Source organism: Mobula birostris, chromosome 8, assembly GCF_030028105.1.
Source record: "Mobula birostris isolate sMobBir1 chromosome 8, sMobBir1.hap1, whole genome shotgun sequence".
NCBI lineage: Eukaryota > Metazoa > Chordata > Chondrichthyes > Myliobatiformes > Myliobatidae > Mobula > Mobula birostris.
In genome coordinates, this window is record NC_092377.1 from 62,629,469 (window position 1) to 62,647,179 (window position 17,711).

The window sequence follows — 17,711 nt, forward strand, 5'->3', positions numbered from 1 at the left end:
TCTGCATTAATTACTCAAAAAATATGGTCTGATCGTCATCTAAGTCACAATAATAGACAAACACAATCTGCCTGAATAACACAGAAAATCTTTTCTGAAGAAACATCTCTTTATGTGCACCATGCCTCGATTAAAGCAACTTTCAGAGGACATTAGAAGAAGAATTGTAGAGATGCATGAAGCTAGAAAAGGCTACAAAAACATTTCTAAAGACCTGAGTGCTCATCGGTTCACAGTAAGAGGAAGTCTAACAAATGGAGGGAATTCAGTACTGTCCTCCCTAGGACTGGGTACCCTGCAAAGATCACACCAAGAGCACAATGCGCATTGCTGAATTGATAAAGAACCCCAGGGTAATAGCAATAGACCTGTAGAAATCTCGAGAACTTGCTAAAGTCTCTGTTCACATGTCCACTATAAGAAAAACACTGAACAAGAATGGTGTTCATTGAAGGACACAATAGAGAAAACCACTGCTCTCCAAAAAAAAATTGCTACACGTCTCAAACTTGCAAAAGACCACCTGGATGTTCTACAACACTTCTAGGGCAATGTTCTCTGGACAGATGAGACAAAATAAATTTACAAGAGTTTCTGAATCCAATCTGACATAAGTTAATAATGGTAGTTTCCCCAACAAGAAATAAACTAGGATATATGACTCAGTATTTCTCTCCATTCAATGCAGCCCATTACAAGTAGCTGTTGTTTTCTATACTACTGTTAATTGCTGACTTGCTTCTAGTTTTACTGTCCCCAACAATACTCCTTAAATGCTGACCTTTCACACAGAATTTTAGGAAATTATTTTGGAAATTCAAGCTTAACAGCAGTCAAGTTAAGCAAGATCTTTCCTTTCTAAAACAATGTTAACATTTATGATAAATAAGCATCCAATATTTTTCCTCATCCCTGGCTCTGCATTTGTTTAATGCTTATTGTTTTCATATAGAGGTTTGTCCTGCAATCTCAGCACTTTAATGAGACAGTTGTGAAATCTTACTATCCAATTCATTTATTTCAATTAGTCCTTGAATTACTTGAGTTGGCCTATTTAACATATTTTATATAGTATTATAATCTTTTCTTACACTGCATGTGCTGAGCCATCACCCAATTGTGCAGCAATCTGTAATTTTCTGCTGACCCCTTCACCATTTCCACTAGTAAATCATAGGCTGCTGCTCGGGAAGAATGGGACTTGCACTTTGGTTGCTGCCTGTCCTTCAAGCTTGGCAGTAAAAACAGGAGATTGAACACATCTCTTAAGAATTCCTGAAATAAAAGGAGACGAGGATTGCTCAGTGTGCTCTATTTAAAAAGCACTAGTATCAAGAGAGATAACAAAACACCTTCAATAAATACATTATGCACTACTCAGAAAGACTAATTACATAATACCGAAAGGTAAACATTATTCTGCCATGTCTTTTATCTAATATTTTATCCACTTTCTGCAAAAAACTTGGGCTAAACATAGTTAGAAAATTTGTATCACCTGTGGTGCACAGAGAGTATTCAAATTTTACCCTTATTTTACAGCAATTTTTGAAATTTACCTATAAAATTTGTAGACTAACATAAATAACTATGCCATATTTGAATATAATGATACCCAGGAAATTGGATATTATTGCTACAAATACAATATATCTTTAAAAGAATGTTACACAGTGGTATAACAAATTTTCAGGTGAATCAAAGCCCCAGTGAGTTTATAAAGTGAGTGCAGATAACAGGTCCGATGAGTTTATAAAAGCTGTGCAGTGAGTTGCATGCTGGACCACTGTCACTTCTGAACAACAGTGTATGTTTACGAGATTTACTTAAGAAACATTGAAAAGAATTAACATTTGAAGACATTTGTTTAAAAACTTTGGAGTTTCTAGTTTCATAAATTTTAGTTGAGCAACTTTAGTTTTAATACTTCAATAGTTCCAGTTATATTTTTAATTTGAAAAAAGTGCAGATATTATACTATGAAAATAAACATTATCTTTAAGTATTAACTCTATTTCTCTCTTCACAGACACTTCCTGACCTGCTCAGTATTTCGAACGTTTTCGATTTTTATTTAGTACTTGGACACTGTGCCTATTCATATTTAAATATAAGATGACCTACTTGTCCTTCTCGAGAGAATTTAAAAGGAGGTTTGTGCTTTATGACTACAGTGCAAAGACGCAGTAATCCTGTAAGCCCATCATCTTCAGTGTTACTGTCCTGCTGATCAAGAATTTCTCTGCTACAAAAAGATAATGGAAAAGAAATTAATAAGTAATATATTAACATAACAATCCAGGAAAATTTTCAAAAATTATACCAACAGACCTGCGAATGCAATCAGCGAGATGTCTTGCCAAGGCATCCAAATCTAGCAGCGCTGTCTACAGAAAAGATTCCATACAACAGAAAGAATAATTTGGACTTTCTCTGCACTTTTAACAAAGTACCACAAATGTAATGAATCAAAATTTAATAATACCAGAAGATTTCCACAACTTTTGAAGATTCCACAAGTAGATTCAATTAAAATTGATTTCTATTCACTTTTAACATGGAGTCAAGTTCCCCAAAGGTTTTAAAAGACCAAACTTTTATAAAAAGCAATATGTTAGTAGTGCAGTCATGATGATATGCAATGAGACACTGCTGTATTCATTTCCAAACCACCCAATCCAAATTCTTGCAAATGAAGTTAAGTACTGTCTCATGCCCGGAGGATCTGACCAGCTGAATGCAATGGAAATTGTTGGTATTCAAATTGTAATAGCAATATTATTTTTAAAGTACTTACACACTTAATAAGGCAAAATTCAAATAATTTTATGTAGTATATCCTGAGATCAACATTTAGGAGACTTAAATAAGTAATAAAAACTATTTACAATGTGGAATTTTTTTTTAGCGCGTCGCACCAGACAGTCAGCCACTCGTGTCTGGCGCGTGGTGTCAGGATTGGTCTCCTTTCGGATTAACCGGGTCACGATATGAACGTTCCTGACGTGGCCCTTTTTCTTAAAAATGAGGCCGAGTGGTTAGCTCGACGCTCAACCTGGCACGGATGGAAAACATGCTCGGGGGATAGCCCGACTTGGATTCGAACTCGGGAGCCTTCGCTCCGGAGCTGGCACTGATGCCATTGCGCCACCAGCCGGCTGAATGTGGAAATAAGATGGGGTGTAACAGAAGCAGCATGTGAACAAAGATCCATGCCTATCAAGGAAGTTTTAATATTGTAAAACATATTATAGATAGAAGCATTATTTACAAAATGAAGTATATCCAAGTCTTAATAATAACTACAGTTAAGAGTTCTTAACTGAATAGATATATCGGACTATATTCCGTGGAGTTCAGGAGAATGAGGGGGGCAATTTCAGAAATATTCTAAATGTTAAAAGGCCTGAACAGATTAGATATGGCAAAGTAATTTCCCAAGGTTGGGGAGTCTAGGACAAGAGGGCACGACTTCAGGATTGAAGGACGTCCATTTAGAACAGACATGCGGAGAAATTACTTTAGTCAGAGGGTGGTAAATCTGTGGAATTTGTTGCCACGAGCGGCTGTGGAGGCCAAGTCATTGGGTGTATTTAACGCAGAGATAGATAGGTTCTTGATTAACCAGGGCAACAAAGGGTATGGGGTGAAAGCAGGGGAGTGAAGGTGACTGGAAGAATTGGATCAGCCCATGATTGAATGGTAGAGCAGACTCGATGGGCTGAATGGCCTACTTCTGCTCCTATATCTTATATATTATCATTATTATGATGGTGTGTACTTTGCAGGATACTCTATTCACAAATAATGACCACTAAAATAAATGATCACAGATTCATAAATTATATTTCGCCTTGGTCATGTTCTTATAGTAATTGAGGGTTTCTATACATTTATTCCATCCCTTTTAACCTCTCAAATCAGATATTAAAAATAATTATAAAGATCTTTAGTACATCAAAAGCCCTGCACATAAACACATAACAGTCAACTCATCAAGAACATCACAACCTTAATATATGCACGCATGTGCATGTATTCCAATGTAAATATTAAAAGACAGGAAGAAAATTAAAATATAATTTGAAAACCATCCTCTATTTGCTTCAAGCACCTGTCTAAGTTTTATCTTCACCCAGTCTTTTATTTCCCCTTTTCATTGTTCTATAGTCTCTCCTTCCACATAACCAAAAAACTTATTGTATTAAAAACAATAAGTGTTTTTTTCAGAGCCACAAGCTCTGAAACAGGCCCAAAGTGTCCATGATGACTATCAAGCACTATTCCTACACTAGCTCAATGTATTTGTCCTATATTCCCATCAACCAGGAATGTGCTACTACAGGATTCTACCAATCACCAAAATCCTTTTAGAAAGGATTCTTTTACAATGACCAAGTAACCATCATGTCTTTGAGACGAAAAAGGAAAACTGTAACACCCAGGGGAAAAACACACAGTCACTTTCAAATCCCTTACTCACTCTTCCTTCAGTTACTCCTGACGAAGGGTCTCGGCCTGAAACATCGACTATACCTCTTCCTACAGATGCTGCTTGGCCTGCTGCGTTCACCAGCAACTTTGATGTGTGTTGCAGTCACATTTTAATGCAAGTTAAACTGAAAAAGGATCTAATCCTTTCCCGGCGTATATGATGAATAAACTCTTCTCAGGCTTCAAGCCAGGTACAGGTATCGATTTTAACTGATGTTTCAAAGAAGGTGGCAGAGTTTGTCATCAAAACATTGGTTACAACTGATACCTATACCCAGCTGGAAGCCAAGAAGAAGTTCAAAATGTTTTCTGCACAAAACTTTTATCTGGCAACTGTCACAGAATAGGTCAGCTACTGGTCAGAAGTCAATACATTAAAACATGAATGGAAGTGTCTATGTAAAGGGCACATAACCCATGCCATAAGTTTGATGTGATTATCAAGAGTGTGTGATTATTGGAAGAAGAGACAGAAGAGTAGGGGGTGGAAGTGACAAAAGTGTTTAAAGTACAGGGTCCAGGCAGAGGGTCTCTGACTTGAACTGTTAACCCTCTTTCTCTTTCTACAAATGCTGCTCAGCTATTTGAGTACCTCCAGTGTTTTCAGCTTTTATTTCAGATTTTCAGGCAGAAAAACAAGTCTTGGAGGTAAGTATATCACTTTCAAATCAATTCAGCTTCACCATCCTTCTGACAAAGTAATAGAGCAAGTTCCTTCTACCATGCAATTTCAGAGAGTTACACAAATTGCTATAATTTTCTTAACCATGCCTTTAAAATTAAATGAAAAGTAACAAAAAATTAATAACATATGCCAATTCCTTTTAAAAAACATCACTATTCATATTTATTTTTCTAACACGAGGTAATAATAAGAATCACAACTGCCTACCTGGCTAGCATCTTTTACATGGATATTATCAATCAGTTTACAGAGTAACCAGAAATATTCCTTGCAACCTGCTCGCAGCACTGATTCTTCTTCATAATCTATCTCCTGTAAATAAAGAAAGTTTGCTTTAACACCACTCTAATATTACTCATAACTCTTCAATACATACATACTTCCATATCCTTTTCAGCAGTTTTCTCCTGAAAGTTATGCCTAAAGGGATAATTATACAGTTGTCTCCTTTAAACACACATTGTAAGCCACAGACAATGTATGTATTAAAAACAACCACACAATTCGCAGCAAAATCTTATTGACATTTTTCTGCATGGTACATTATATTTGATAAAGTTATCCAGGGCCATCAAAAGTTCCACAAAAAAGTTATGGTTAAATTATAAAAATTGATAAAGGAAGACTTATATAAAAATCCTCTTGGTTTTCTTATCATTTCAGATTAGTTTGACACTATTTACAGCATACTCTTGGCACTCTCCCCTGTCCATCATAAATTGCAGCCAGTCCATGCAGAGCTTTTCTCCCCATAATTTCACAGGAAAAATCTGCACAGAGGGGAAAAATGAGACTGGAAGCCAAGGTATAGGAGTGGTTGGCTCACTAGGAGCTAGGCCTGACAGGGGATGAAAGCATTTCAGCCCCTTCTACAAGCAATGTTTGATAGGAATTGACAGTTCTGCACTTCCTTAATAAGTGCTCCCCAAGAATAAAGAATTGTTAACATAAAATTTAACGAAAAATAAAATGTGAAGTGCATTAGATTCAGGATTGACATTTTTAACATTCTACCAGGCTCATATGAGCTCACCAACTGAAGACGTGGATAGATCTCAACGTTCTTCTACACAATGAAACTATGCTTCATTCGGTTACATATTTTAATTAAGCAAGTTACTTTGAAAAAGAACGATATCTAGCATTGAAACAGTTAAACTAAGATGTTTAAAAACTTTGGCATGGGATTGCAATTTGAAAGTGGTCAAAGTAATTCTTACCCTGAGTGGTTTCAAAGCTTGAGCATCAGGAAGGAATTTTAGCAATGTTGAAGCAGCTAGCAAAAGGAAAGATCGATTTATTGATTCTCCTCCATCTAAACCTGAAAGGCACAACTTGTACAGGCCACTGCAAGCTTCATGGCGAACTGAGGTCTGGAACAAATCACATATGGACAAGATGCATAAGGTAGAACAATATGGCTCAACTAGCCTATTTGGAAAATCAGCTTGAAAAATCAACTTAGCTAGTAAAAGTAATTAATATATGTATGAATTATTGCAAACCTATGACAGATATTTAAAATCTTACCTCTGGCACAAGAAGAGTTAATTTTTTCAGCCAATCATGTAAATGTTCACTATCCGCCATGCTGGATTTGACTAACGAACAGCAGTGAGCCCAACTCACTAATAACCACATGGCATAATGAGTGACTGAAACATAAAGAAAAAGTAAGTAATATGGGACTAAAACTATTTTTATCAAAATTTTGATTGGTATCAGGACATCCTCTATTGGTCACATAATTAACCCTCAAACTGGTTTACAACGCTTTACAAGTAATAGTTACAAGCCCAATTAATATTTCAGTTATTGTGCTTTACTTTACTCATTCAATAATTTCCTTGAAATGCATGGATACTTCATTTGATCATCTACTCGAGAATTTTCAACTACAAATGTTTGAGTTTCTGGCAGTATTTCTGTAAAAATCACATATTTATTAATTATGAGGCTGAATTCCTAAACATTTATTGGCGCGTGGCCTGGTGGTTAAGGTGTTCGCCTAGTGATTTGAAGGTCGCTAGTTCAAGCCTTGGTTGAGGCAGCGTGTGTGTCCTTGAGCAAGGCACTTAATCACACATTGCTCTGCAACGACACTGGTGCCAAGCTGTATGGGTCCTAATGCCCTTCCCTTGGACAACATGGGTGGCATGGAGAGGGGAGACGCAGCATGGGCAACTGCTAGTCTTCCATACAACCTTGCCCAGGCCTGCACCCTGGAAGCCTTCCAAGGCGCAAATCCATGGTCTCATGAGACTAACGGATGCCTATAAAAATAATGTTTTATTATACTTAATTTAAAGTGTAACCTACCTTCATGCCTGGATCGATGATCAGATTGAGCTTTAAGCACTCTACAATTTTTGTTTTAAAGAGAACAGAAATTGAAATTAAACTTGTTAAATTATTAGAAAATTGCATGTTATATATTTAATGAACAGTGTCTTACTGGTGAGTTCACCTCAAACTTGACTTTCATCAGGCTAACTTGACAGAAGTGCAAACTGATAACAGCCATGACAATAGTTCAGTAATCCACAAATTCAACAGTGTGTATTTAACAAAATAGATTAAAAGACTGAGAAACAGAAGGATGAATAACAGGCAAGAGATTAAATTGGTACAGATAAATAAGGAAATCTGGGATATAAACGGGTTTAAAAATTAAAATAAAATGCAGGACGCACTCAGTAGGTCAGGTAGCTTCTCTAGTTAAGATAACAGTTGGAGAAAGAGAGAAAACAATTTAGTTTTAAGTTCTAGAGGAATGGGAAGAAAATGAGAAAATTTCAGGATGAGATCAAAAGACTTAATAAAGCAGTTAGAAGCAGATTACATTTCTTGGTCTGTGCTATCTGCTGTCAATTGCCAGACTGTGATACATGCCCAGGTGTCCAGGCAATACTAATAGAAAGAGTAAAACTGAGCCAAAATCACAAAAGGACTGGCAAAAATGACTAGCTTTGATATTAACAGACACAAAGATCAAGTTACCTTAAATTTAACAATTTGATTAAGAATTTGGAAGGCTGCAATGTACACAAACAAAAAATTGAAGATTTGTTCCTCTCAACTTTCCAGCTGCCTGCAGCACTGATAGAACAAGGTACAATACAGACTTGAGCCACACCTACCACCCCACCAGCCTCTGCATCCAGCATATAATTCTCTGGAACTTCTGGCATCTCCAACGGAATTCCAACACCAAGCACATCTTTCCTTCCCCCCTAATTTCTGCTTTCCACTGGGATTGCTCCCTTGTCCGTTCGACTCTCCCCACTGATCTCCCTCCTGGCACATATCCTTGCAAGTGGAATAAGTGCTGCACCTGCCCCTACACCTCCTCCCTCAGGGCCCCAAACTGTCCTTCCAGGTGAGGTGACACTTCACCTGTGTGTCTGTTGGGGGTCATTTACTGTGTTCGGGGCTCCCAGTGTGGACTCCTGTATATTAGTGAGACCTGACATAGATTGGGGGACCATTTTGCCAAGCACCTACTTGTTGTCCACCAGAAGAAGCAGGATCTCCCAGTGGCCACTCATTTTAATTCCATTTCCCATTCTGACATGTCGATCCATGGCTTCCTCTACTGTTGCGATGAGGCCACACTCAAGTAGGAGAAACATCTTATATTCCGTCTGGGTAGCCTCCAATCTGATGGCATGAACATCGATTTCTCGAACTTCCAGTAATGCCCAGCCGCCCACCCGCTTCACCATTCCCCATCTCCTTTTCCCTCTCCCACCTCAGCTCCTTGGCTGCTTATCGCTTCCTTCTGGTGCTCCTCCCACCTTTTCTTTCTTCCATGACTTTCCATTCTCTCCTATCCCAACAACCTGCTCCCCACTTCTCCAGCCCTGTATCTCTTTCACTATTCAACTTCCCAGCTCTGCTTAATCCCTCCCCTCCCCTCCCCTGGTCTCACCTATCACCTTGTGTTTCTCTCTCCCTTGCCCCACCTTTTAAATTTACTCATTTTTTTTTCCATTCCTGCCAAAGGGTATCTGCCCGAAACGTCAACTGTACTTTTTTTACATAGATGCTGCCTGGCCTGCTGAGTTCCTCCAGCATTTTGTGTGTGTTGCTTGTGGCACAATATCTCAACTTGCTTTTCTCTGCAGCCTTCTGGACCCAATATTGTACTCTTTCATTTTTAGGTAACTTACTCTTATTTTTTTCCTGTTTGTATCAGAAATGACCATTTCTGCTAGTCATCCATCCCTTATGTTTGCTCAATTTTTCCTTTCTCCTTTAGAATAATCTGGCCTGCAGTAGATAGCACAGAGAAAGATGCATACACAAGCCACATAAATTTTTTTGGTCTCACCCAGTCAGGGATATTTTCTTTGTTCGACCCATGCCTTTCTCACTTTCTCTGCAACTGAAAACTAATTTGTTTTCAAGGCTCTCATACCTGAAAAGTTAACTCTGATTTCTATCCCACTCACCTGCTGAGCGTTCCAGCATTTTCTATTTTCGTTACAGATATCCAGCTCCTGCATATTTTTTATTATTAGAAATAAATATTACAAGAAAAAGAGTGGATTGAGAGGGTAAAAGATTTAAATGCAAACTAAAAATAAATTTCTTAAAATTTCTAACTAAAATGAGATAATAGAACTTCTGGCTAAAGGCCTATTTGCAGTTTACATAAAACATTTTGTAACGAATATAATGGAAAATTAGTGCCGAAATCCAGCAAGTTCTTAAAAATAACATGGCTGCTTCATGAGAGATGTTATTTGTGTCCAGGAAAGCATAGATTGGTGTAAATCAATAAGCAGATTTACAAGGTAAAACAAGATTTACAACTCATGGATTTTCTGTGTAATTGTTAAAATTGTTGGCCTACTTACACATCCATAAGTTCATAAGTACACTTATTCTTCCAAGAAAATTTGGACAAATATTGAACAAATATTTTGTTGGAAATTTTTTTCAATGACCTAGTGCATGTTGAACACAAGTATTATATAACTTTTATACAATTATTTGCATGTCTTTACCTATGAGCCAAGTTGTTATAGGTGTAGGCAACAGACATTAGCCGATAGATCAAACCAGATCCGTGTACCAGGCTGAGAAATATCTAAAACAGAAATAAGTTTGGTTAATTTGGTATGTTACAAAGAGCAGTATAAGAAGACCAGAAGTACCTTGATGATAGCAAAATGATTCAAAGGCACTGACCTCTGTTAAACGAGGTATGTGTAATGCTTTCCCATGATCACCAGCTCCTTTCCTTGATTTCCCAGGCCAAGTTCTTTTTCTATGGCTGTCTGACACACCAGACCAGGCATAGATGTCATGATAAGCCAGATCTAAGTCACCTGGATCAACTGCAAACTGGCACATTAACTTCAGCAGACAGGCAAGGCAGTCTAGCTGCCACTAGGAACAAGGATGGTAGGCAAGTCAAAAGTGATTTTAAAATGCTGTCAAAACAGATGTCATCTTCTGAATACAAATTATACAATATAAAAACAATGACTAAGCTCAAGCATAAAAAGTGAGACACTGAATTAATATAGCTGAGATTTTCTGAAACACTGATACAAAATCAGAATCTGATACAACGTTAAAGTTTACAGAAAAAAAGTTCAAAAAAGTTCAAGTTTATAACCTAAATAATATATTTAATCCTGCTCATGCAACACAAATCTAAATTATAGGGTGGGTTGATTGTGAGTTTGACAGCTAGTCTTGCTTTTAACCAGACTGCTTCATTTACAATATCACCATGTTCATGTATTACTTTGGCAAAATTTATTGTCTTTAACAGAAACAAGGAGCAGGAGTAGGTCATTTAACCCTTCAAGCCTGCTCTCTCCCATTCAATACAATCGTACCTGATCTTCCAAAAAATGATTAATATTTCAACAGGTGTGTAAATGTATAGACAAAAACTTATATCTCAAAATCTGAGTTAGAACAGAATACTGCTCTTGAATTTCAATACAGCCACACTAATAAAATACTGTTTCCCTCTTAAAAGAGACAAGGGATTACTTGAATAGATTTATCACTCAAGTGCAGTCAAATTACTCAAATTACCTGATGTGCCTCAAGGGTATGAGTGCTAGGGAATCATATCATTATGGCACAAAGGGTAATTTTAATGAAAATTTCAGGAAAATTACTTCAGCAAATTTGTTCTGCTTTTAAAGGATAAATTTCACACACAAAAAACAAACAATAATATCATCAATAGATTTAAACTGAATCAAAAGTCTCAAAGTGAAGGCATTTATAGATTGACAAAATCAAACCCATGCTGCAGTAATTTAGTCATAGTGTCACATAGCACTATAACAAGCTCTTTGGCCCATCATGTCCATACCAACAAAGTCGCAATCTATACTAATGCTGTTTCCAAAGCACCTGGTCTGCAGTCTATTATGCCTTGGCAATTCAAGGGCTTGCTTAGATGCTTCTTGAGGCTTGCAAGAGTACCTGCCCCCACTACTTTCTCAGTCAGTCTAACATTGTGGTCACCCTTAAAAAACATTCTTCCTCAACCCCTCTGATACTGATACTCCTCGCCTTAAAACAGTCCTCTGACTTTGAACTTTTGCTATGGTTAAAGTTACTATCCATCCTGTCAGTCCTGCCAAAGGATTTCAGCCCAAAACATCAACTGTACTCTTTTCCTAGGTGCTGCCTGGCCTGCTGAGTTCCTCCAGCATTTTGTGTGAGTTTATCTAAACTTCTCATAATTTTGCACATCTCCATCAGATACACCATCCACTCAGCTCCAAGGAACATAAATCTCCTTACCAGTCTCACTTCATAACTGAAACATTCCAACCAAGACACTACCCTGGTGAATCTCCTCTGCAGCCCTTCCACTGCAATCACACACTTCCTATAATGTTTAACCAGAACTACACACAAAATTCCAGATTGGTCTAATCACTATTTATAAAGTTGTAGCAAGACATCCCTGCTCTTATAATCTATGTCCCAGGTAATGAAGTCAAGTGGGCCTTTTTCATCATTCCATCAACAGACCTGTGAACTTGTATACCAAGTTCCTTTGTTCCTCAATAGTTCCTATTCATTGTATATGTCCTACACTTACTTGACTCTCTTCCTCATCCCTTCCAAAATAATCTCACAGTTATCAAGATTAAAAATGTTAGTGTGACTTTATTTAAAAAGATGTAGTCATAAAAATTCAATCAAATGGAAATATTCAACTTTGTCACCCACAATAAATGAAAAATATGGAGAATTATTTCAGAATTGGTAACCTCCATTAAAGCATGACAAAATATTGCAGATAATTCAGCATTACCATTTCTACAATTGATACGGTAACTTTTACCATATCACTCTTTAATGTTGTTCCCTTACTGTCAGCCAAAAAAGCATAATATAAAAACAGTTACAAAAATGTGTAATCACTTTAACACAAAGGATATGGAATTAGGGCTTACCACAGTCCATGATTCTTGTTCCTTTGGTTCCAAAATCCCCGACAAAAAAATTTCCAGTAATTGCTGAAGTCCCCCAGCAGCAACAAACTAAAACACAAGAAGCAGAAGGTTATACAGCACAGAAACAGGCCCTTCAGCCCAACTTATCCATGCCGACCAAGATGCCTTTCTGAGCAAGTCCCATCTGCCTGTATTTGCCCAACATCCCTCTACCCAAGCATGTCTTGTGGGTAATGCTAGGAGACAATTTTATTGAAATTTCAAAATTCCTGAAACTCATTTCTCCAAAAGAATTACTTCGGGGGAACTGCTATTATTTAATGCATTTGAAAGATCACACAGAAGGAGAAAACATGTTCTAGGTTTCATATGGAATGCAGGACCTCAGCGCCCCCCCCCCATCATAAAATGCAAATATTTAGGTGGGGGTGAATTCTGTACTACAAATTCCACAAAATTTGCAGTGTTACAGACAGGACCAAATCAGCATTATGTAATTGGATTTAAGAGTTAAGTTCTGCCCCATTTCCAAACTCATTATCTGATAAACACTGAATCAATTTTGAGAAAATATTAAACAGACCTTGCAACTCCAGGAATTTTTACTGTTTTCTATCTGATCTTCGCTTGAATCATCTGAGTCGGGATACAGATCACTGTAACTACCCTGGAATAAAGTGGCATTACAAATCAAATGTAGTATTCACAAGACAACAATCTAAATACTCCTTTAATGTTTTTAGCTAAATAATAAGTACAACATGAAATAACTTTTTTTTGCCACAATGGAGTTAAAAGCCATGTGTAAAACAAACAGGTAAAGAAAGTATCTATGAAGTAAATTACTTCTCATTCATTTCTGCTTATACTTCTTTTAAAATTATGGGGGTGTGAGAAGTGTATGGCAGAAACATCTAACAATAAAATAAGTATTTTAGATAGAATTGTACTTAGAAATATCAACAGAACATGTTGCAAACACACAACTGACAGGTACTTCAAGGGAGAAAGGGAAAATAAATTGTTGTAATGTTTCTAATTCAAACAAGATGTGGTACTTCTCAAGGCAGATACACAAGAACAAGCAGTTCGTATATAGACACAGAACAGCACAGCGCATGAACAGGCCCGTTGGCCACATGTTGTATTGAACCAATTAAATTAATCAAATGTCTAACCAAACTAAATTTCTCCTGCCTACACGATATCCATATCCTTCCATTTTCCTCACATTCATGTGCCTATCTAAAAGTCTCTTAAAAATTTCTAATGTATCTGCTTCTACCACCACCCCAAACAGCATATTCCAGACAACCATCACTCTGTGTAAAAAACCTGCCCCGCACATCTCATTTGAAATTACTCCTTCTTACCTTAAGTGCATGTCCTCTAGTACCAAGACATTTAAAACTTGGGAAAAAGATACCATCTGTCTACTCTATCTATGCCTCTCATAATCTTATAAACCTCTACGAGATCTTCCCTCAGCCTCTGCCACTTAAGAGAAAACAACCCAATTTTGTTCAACTTCCCCTTATAGCATATGCCCGCTAATCTAGGCAACCTCCTGGCAAACCTCTTCCGTATCCTCTCCAAAGACTTGACACCCTTCCTATAATGGAGCAACTAGAACTGTATGCAATACTCCAGATGTGGCCCAACTGGAGCTGTATTAAGATGCAACATAACTTCCTGACTTTGAACTTAGTGCTTCAACTAATAAAGGCAAGCAAGCCATATGCCTACTTAACCATCCTATCCACTTCCAGGAAGTTATGAATTTGGATCCTATATCCCTCTGCTCATCCACATTGTTAAGGGTTTTGCCCTTATCAGTATACTGTCTCTTTACATTTGACCTACCAAGTGTGCAACACTTCACATTGGGCAGGTTAAACTCCATCGGCCTTTTCTCTGTCCATATCTGCAACTAAACTATATCCCATTGTATTCTTTGCCAGTCTTCTATGCTATTCGCAACACCATCAATCTTTGTATCATCTATAAACTTATTAATCCACCCATCTACATTTTCATCCAAGTCATTTATATGTATCACAAACAGCAGAGGTTCTAGTACAGATCCCTGCAAAACACCACTAATCACAGACCTCCAGCTTGACTACTTCGCTTTGACTACTACCCTCTGTTTTCAATGGGGAAGCCAGTTCTGAAGCCCAACTGCAATGAGAATAAGATGGAGAAATAAAATAGCAAATAATCAGCACAGAATTGGATCTGTAGCCTGAATAGAGATGCTAAACAAAGTGATATCATTATATATCAGTTGGAATCCTTTGAAGAAATAAGAAGCAGGATACACAAAAGAGAAAGTTTATATTGTGTACTTGGTTTTCAAAAGCCCTTTGACAAGGTGCCACATATGAGGCTGAATAAGAAACTACGAGCCCATGGTGTTACAGGAAAGATTCGAGCTTGGCTGATTGGCAGGAGTCAAAGAGTGGAAATAAAGGGAGCCCTTTTTGGCCGACTGCCAGTGACTAGTGGTGTTCCACAGGGGTCTGTGTCGGGACTGATTCAATGATTTGGATGATGGAATTGATGACTTTGTTGCAAAGTTTGCAGACAATATGAAGATAGATGGAAGGACAGGTGGTTTTGAGGAAGTAGAAAGGACTTGGACAGATTAGAAGAATGGGCAAAACGGCAAAAGGAATATTGTTGGGAAAGGCATGGTCATGCACTTTGGGAGAAGAGATGAAAGAGTTGACTATTTTCTACATGGAAAGAAAATACAAAAAAACTGAGGCGCAAAGGGACTTGGGAGTGCTTGGGCAGGATTCCCTAAAGGTTAATTTGTAGGTTGAGTCTGTGGTAAGGAAAGCAAATTCAATATTAGCATTCACTTCAAGACAGCTAGAATATAAAAACAAGGATGTAATGTTGAAACTTTATGAAGCACTGGTGCAGCCTCACTTGGAGTATTGTGAGCAGTTTTGGGCCCCTTATCTTAGAAAGGATGTACTGAAACTGGAGAAGATTCAAAGGAGGTTTATTTAAATAATTCCAGGATTAAATGGCTTTGTCACATGAAGAGCGTTTGATGGATCTGGATCTGTATGCACTGGAATTCAGAAGAAAGAGCGATGACCTCATTCATTGCATGGTGAAAGGGCTTGATAGAGTGGATGCGCAAAGGATGTTTTCTATGTTGGGAGAGCCAAAGATCAAAGGACAAGCCTCAGAATAGAGGGGTGTCCTTTTAGAATGGAGATGAGGAGAATTTAGCCAGAGAGTGGTGAATCCATGGAGTTCATTGCCATAAACAGCTGTGGAGACCAAGTCTTTATGTATATTCTTGAGTGGTCAGGGCATGAAGGGATATGGGGATAAGGCAGGAGATTAGGGCCGAGAGGAAAATTGGAATAGCCATGATGAAATAACGAGCAGATTCGATGGGCCAAATGGTCTAATTCAGCTCCTATATTTTATGGTTTTATTCCTCTGCTCTCCCAACTGCAAAGGAAGTTGCAGTACATGCTTATTAAGGTATTTAAGTAAATCACTGCTTCACCAGGAATTTGAACAGGCAGAAAACAAGAGATAAGTGGCTAGTTACTTCATCTTCTATACTTGAATGTGAAAGTGTTGTGGAAAAGGGCACGTGAGATAATAAAACAGGAAAAGAGATGTAACTGTCAAAGAACGAATGGCTGCATCAAAACTCTGAAATACATGCTTAAGGCCGCAGATTACAGCAAAATGAAAACTGATGGTTTGGTGAAGGTGAACGTTGATGGCTTGTTAAGAAGAAAAGGAAGTCTAAAGATAGTGGAAGACATTTTTGTCTATGCATTAAGTTTTTAATGATTCAGACATCATTGCATTATTTCCCACCTCTAGCTACTCTGGAAAAGATGGTGCTGAGCCATCTTCTTGAAATACCACAAACCAAAAAGAAAAGAGATAATTCAGTGGTTATCATATATATAAGTAACCTTCTTGAAATGCTATGTCCAAAAGTAAATGTACAACTGATTGATTCCTGGGCCATTTTATAAGACAGTTAAGTAAGAATTGTAGTTTTTATTGGATTAGGGTGTAGATTTTTTATTTTTCTAGTATTTCCCTCATATTTTAAATTTTCTATACAGGTTTCCCCCGCCATCTGAAGGTAGAGCATTCCTATGAAACGGTTCCTAAGCCGGAAAGTCGTAAAGCAAAGAAGCAATCACCATTAATTTATATGGGAAAAATTTGTGAGCATTCGCAGACCCAAAATTAACCTACCAAATCAAGCCAAATAACACATAAAACCTAAAATAACAGCAACATATAGTAAAAGCAGGAATGATATGATGAATACACAGCCTATATAAAGTAGAAATACTTCTCTACAATCATTGCCTGCACTGTTCTCCATAGCGAAAATCTCATGCACACGCTCTCGGCAGAAACATGGCACAAGCGCTCTCCAACCTTTAAGCTACGAAGCTGCCAAATCATACCAAGTAACACGTAAAAATACACAGCCGATATAAAGTAGAAATAATGTATGTACAGTGTAGTATCACTTACCGGAATTGGGACAGCGCTGAATGCACTGAAGATGGTGTGTTAGGCTGAGTCGTCAGAGGTTGGGGTGGTGCCGTGGCCGCCACCTGCCGGGCAGCGAACCGGTACCAATCCACGAAGCATGCAGGGGTACAGCGGTAGCCGGGACGCACCCAGCACGTTTTTAAGAAAAAAGCCGAAATAAACAAGCTAATTAATTAGGTGCCACCCGGCACGTAAATGTCAGCACAGAACAGAGGCAACGCAATCGGCAATCTCCTCTGATCGGGGCTGACATTTACATGCCAGGCGGCACCTATCAATTAGCTTGTTTATTTCGGCTTTTTTTCTTAAAGATGTGCTGGGTGTGTCCCAGCTACCGCTGCATTCTTCGCGGATTGGTATCTGTCCGTGGCCCGGGGGTTGGGGTGGTGGGACACTGGGGTGTCATCTCGTCATCTGTGTCCATCAGGGCAGGCAGGTCATCTTCTTCTATGTCTGTCTGCCTCGATGTCGAAGGTCGAGGTTTGTCGTCTGCTGTGGCTGATGTGGAAGGCTTGCTTAACTGCTTA

General features: G+C 38.1%; 1 protein-coding gene across 10 annotated transcripts in view; it reads right to left on the bottom strand.

The window, feature by feature from the left end:
- usp34 (ubiquitin specific peptidase 34) overlaps window positions 1-17,711 on the bottom strand; it is a 298,533-nt gene that overhangs the window by 106,042 nt on the left and 174,780 nt on the right. For 6 of the 10 annotated variants that reach the window (XM_072265289.1, XM_072265295.1, XM_072265292.1 and 3 more), the window contains exons 31-42: window positions 13,208-13,291; window positions 12,625-12,711; window positions 10,376-10,576; window positions 10,192-10,274; window positions 9,634-9,681; window positions 7,499-7,539; window positions 6,710-6,834; window positions 6,400-6,552; window positions 5,387-5,491; window positions 2,332-2,387; window positions 2,125-2,245; window positions 1,092-1,275 (exon numbers count right to left, since the gene is read on the bottom strand). In XM_072265289.1, coding sequence (XP_072121390.1) covers window positions 1,092-1,275; window positions 2,125-2,245; window positions 2,332-2,387; window positions 5,387-5,491; window positions 6,400-6,552; window positions 6,710-6,834; window positions 7,499-7,539; window positions 9,634-9,681; window positions 10,192-10,274; window positions 10,376-10,576; window positions 12,625-12,711; window positions 13,208-13,291 — 1,288 coding nt within the window. The remainder of the gene's footprint in view (window positions 1-1,091; window positions 1,276-2,124; window positions 2,246-2,331; window positions 2,388-5,386; window positions 5,492-6,399; window positions 6,553-6,709; window positions 6,835-7,498; window positions 7,540-9,633; window positions 9,682-10,191; window positions 10,275-10,375; window positions 10,577-12,624; window positions 12,712-13,207; window positions 13,292-17,711) is intronic. The other 4 variants (XM_072265297.1, XM_072265294.1, XM_072265296.1 and 1 more) reach the window with 1 other exon arrangement.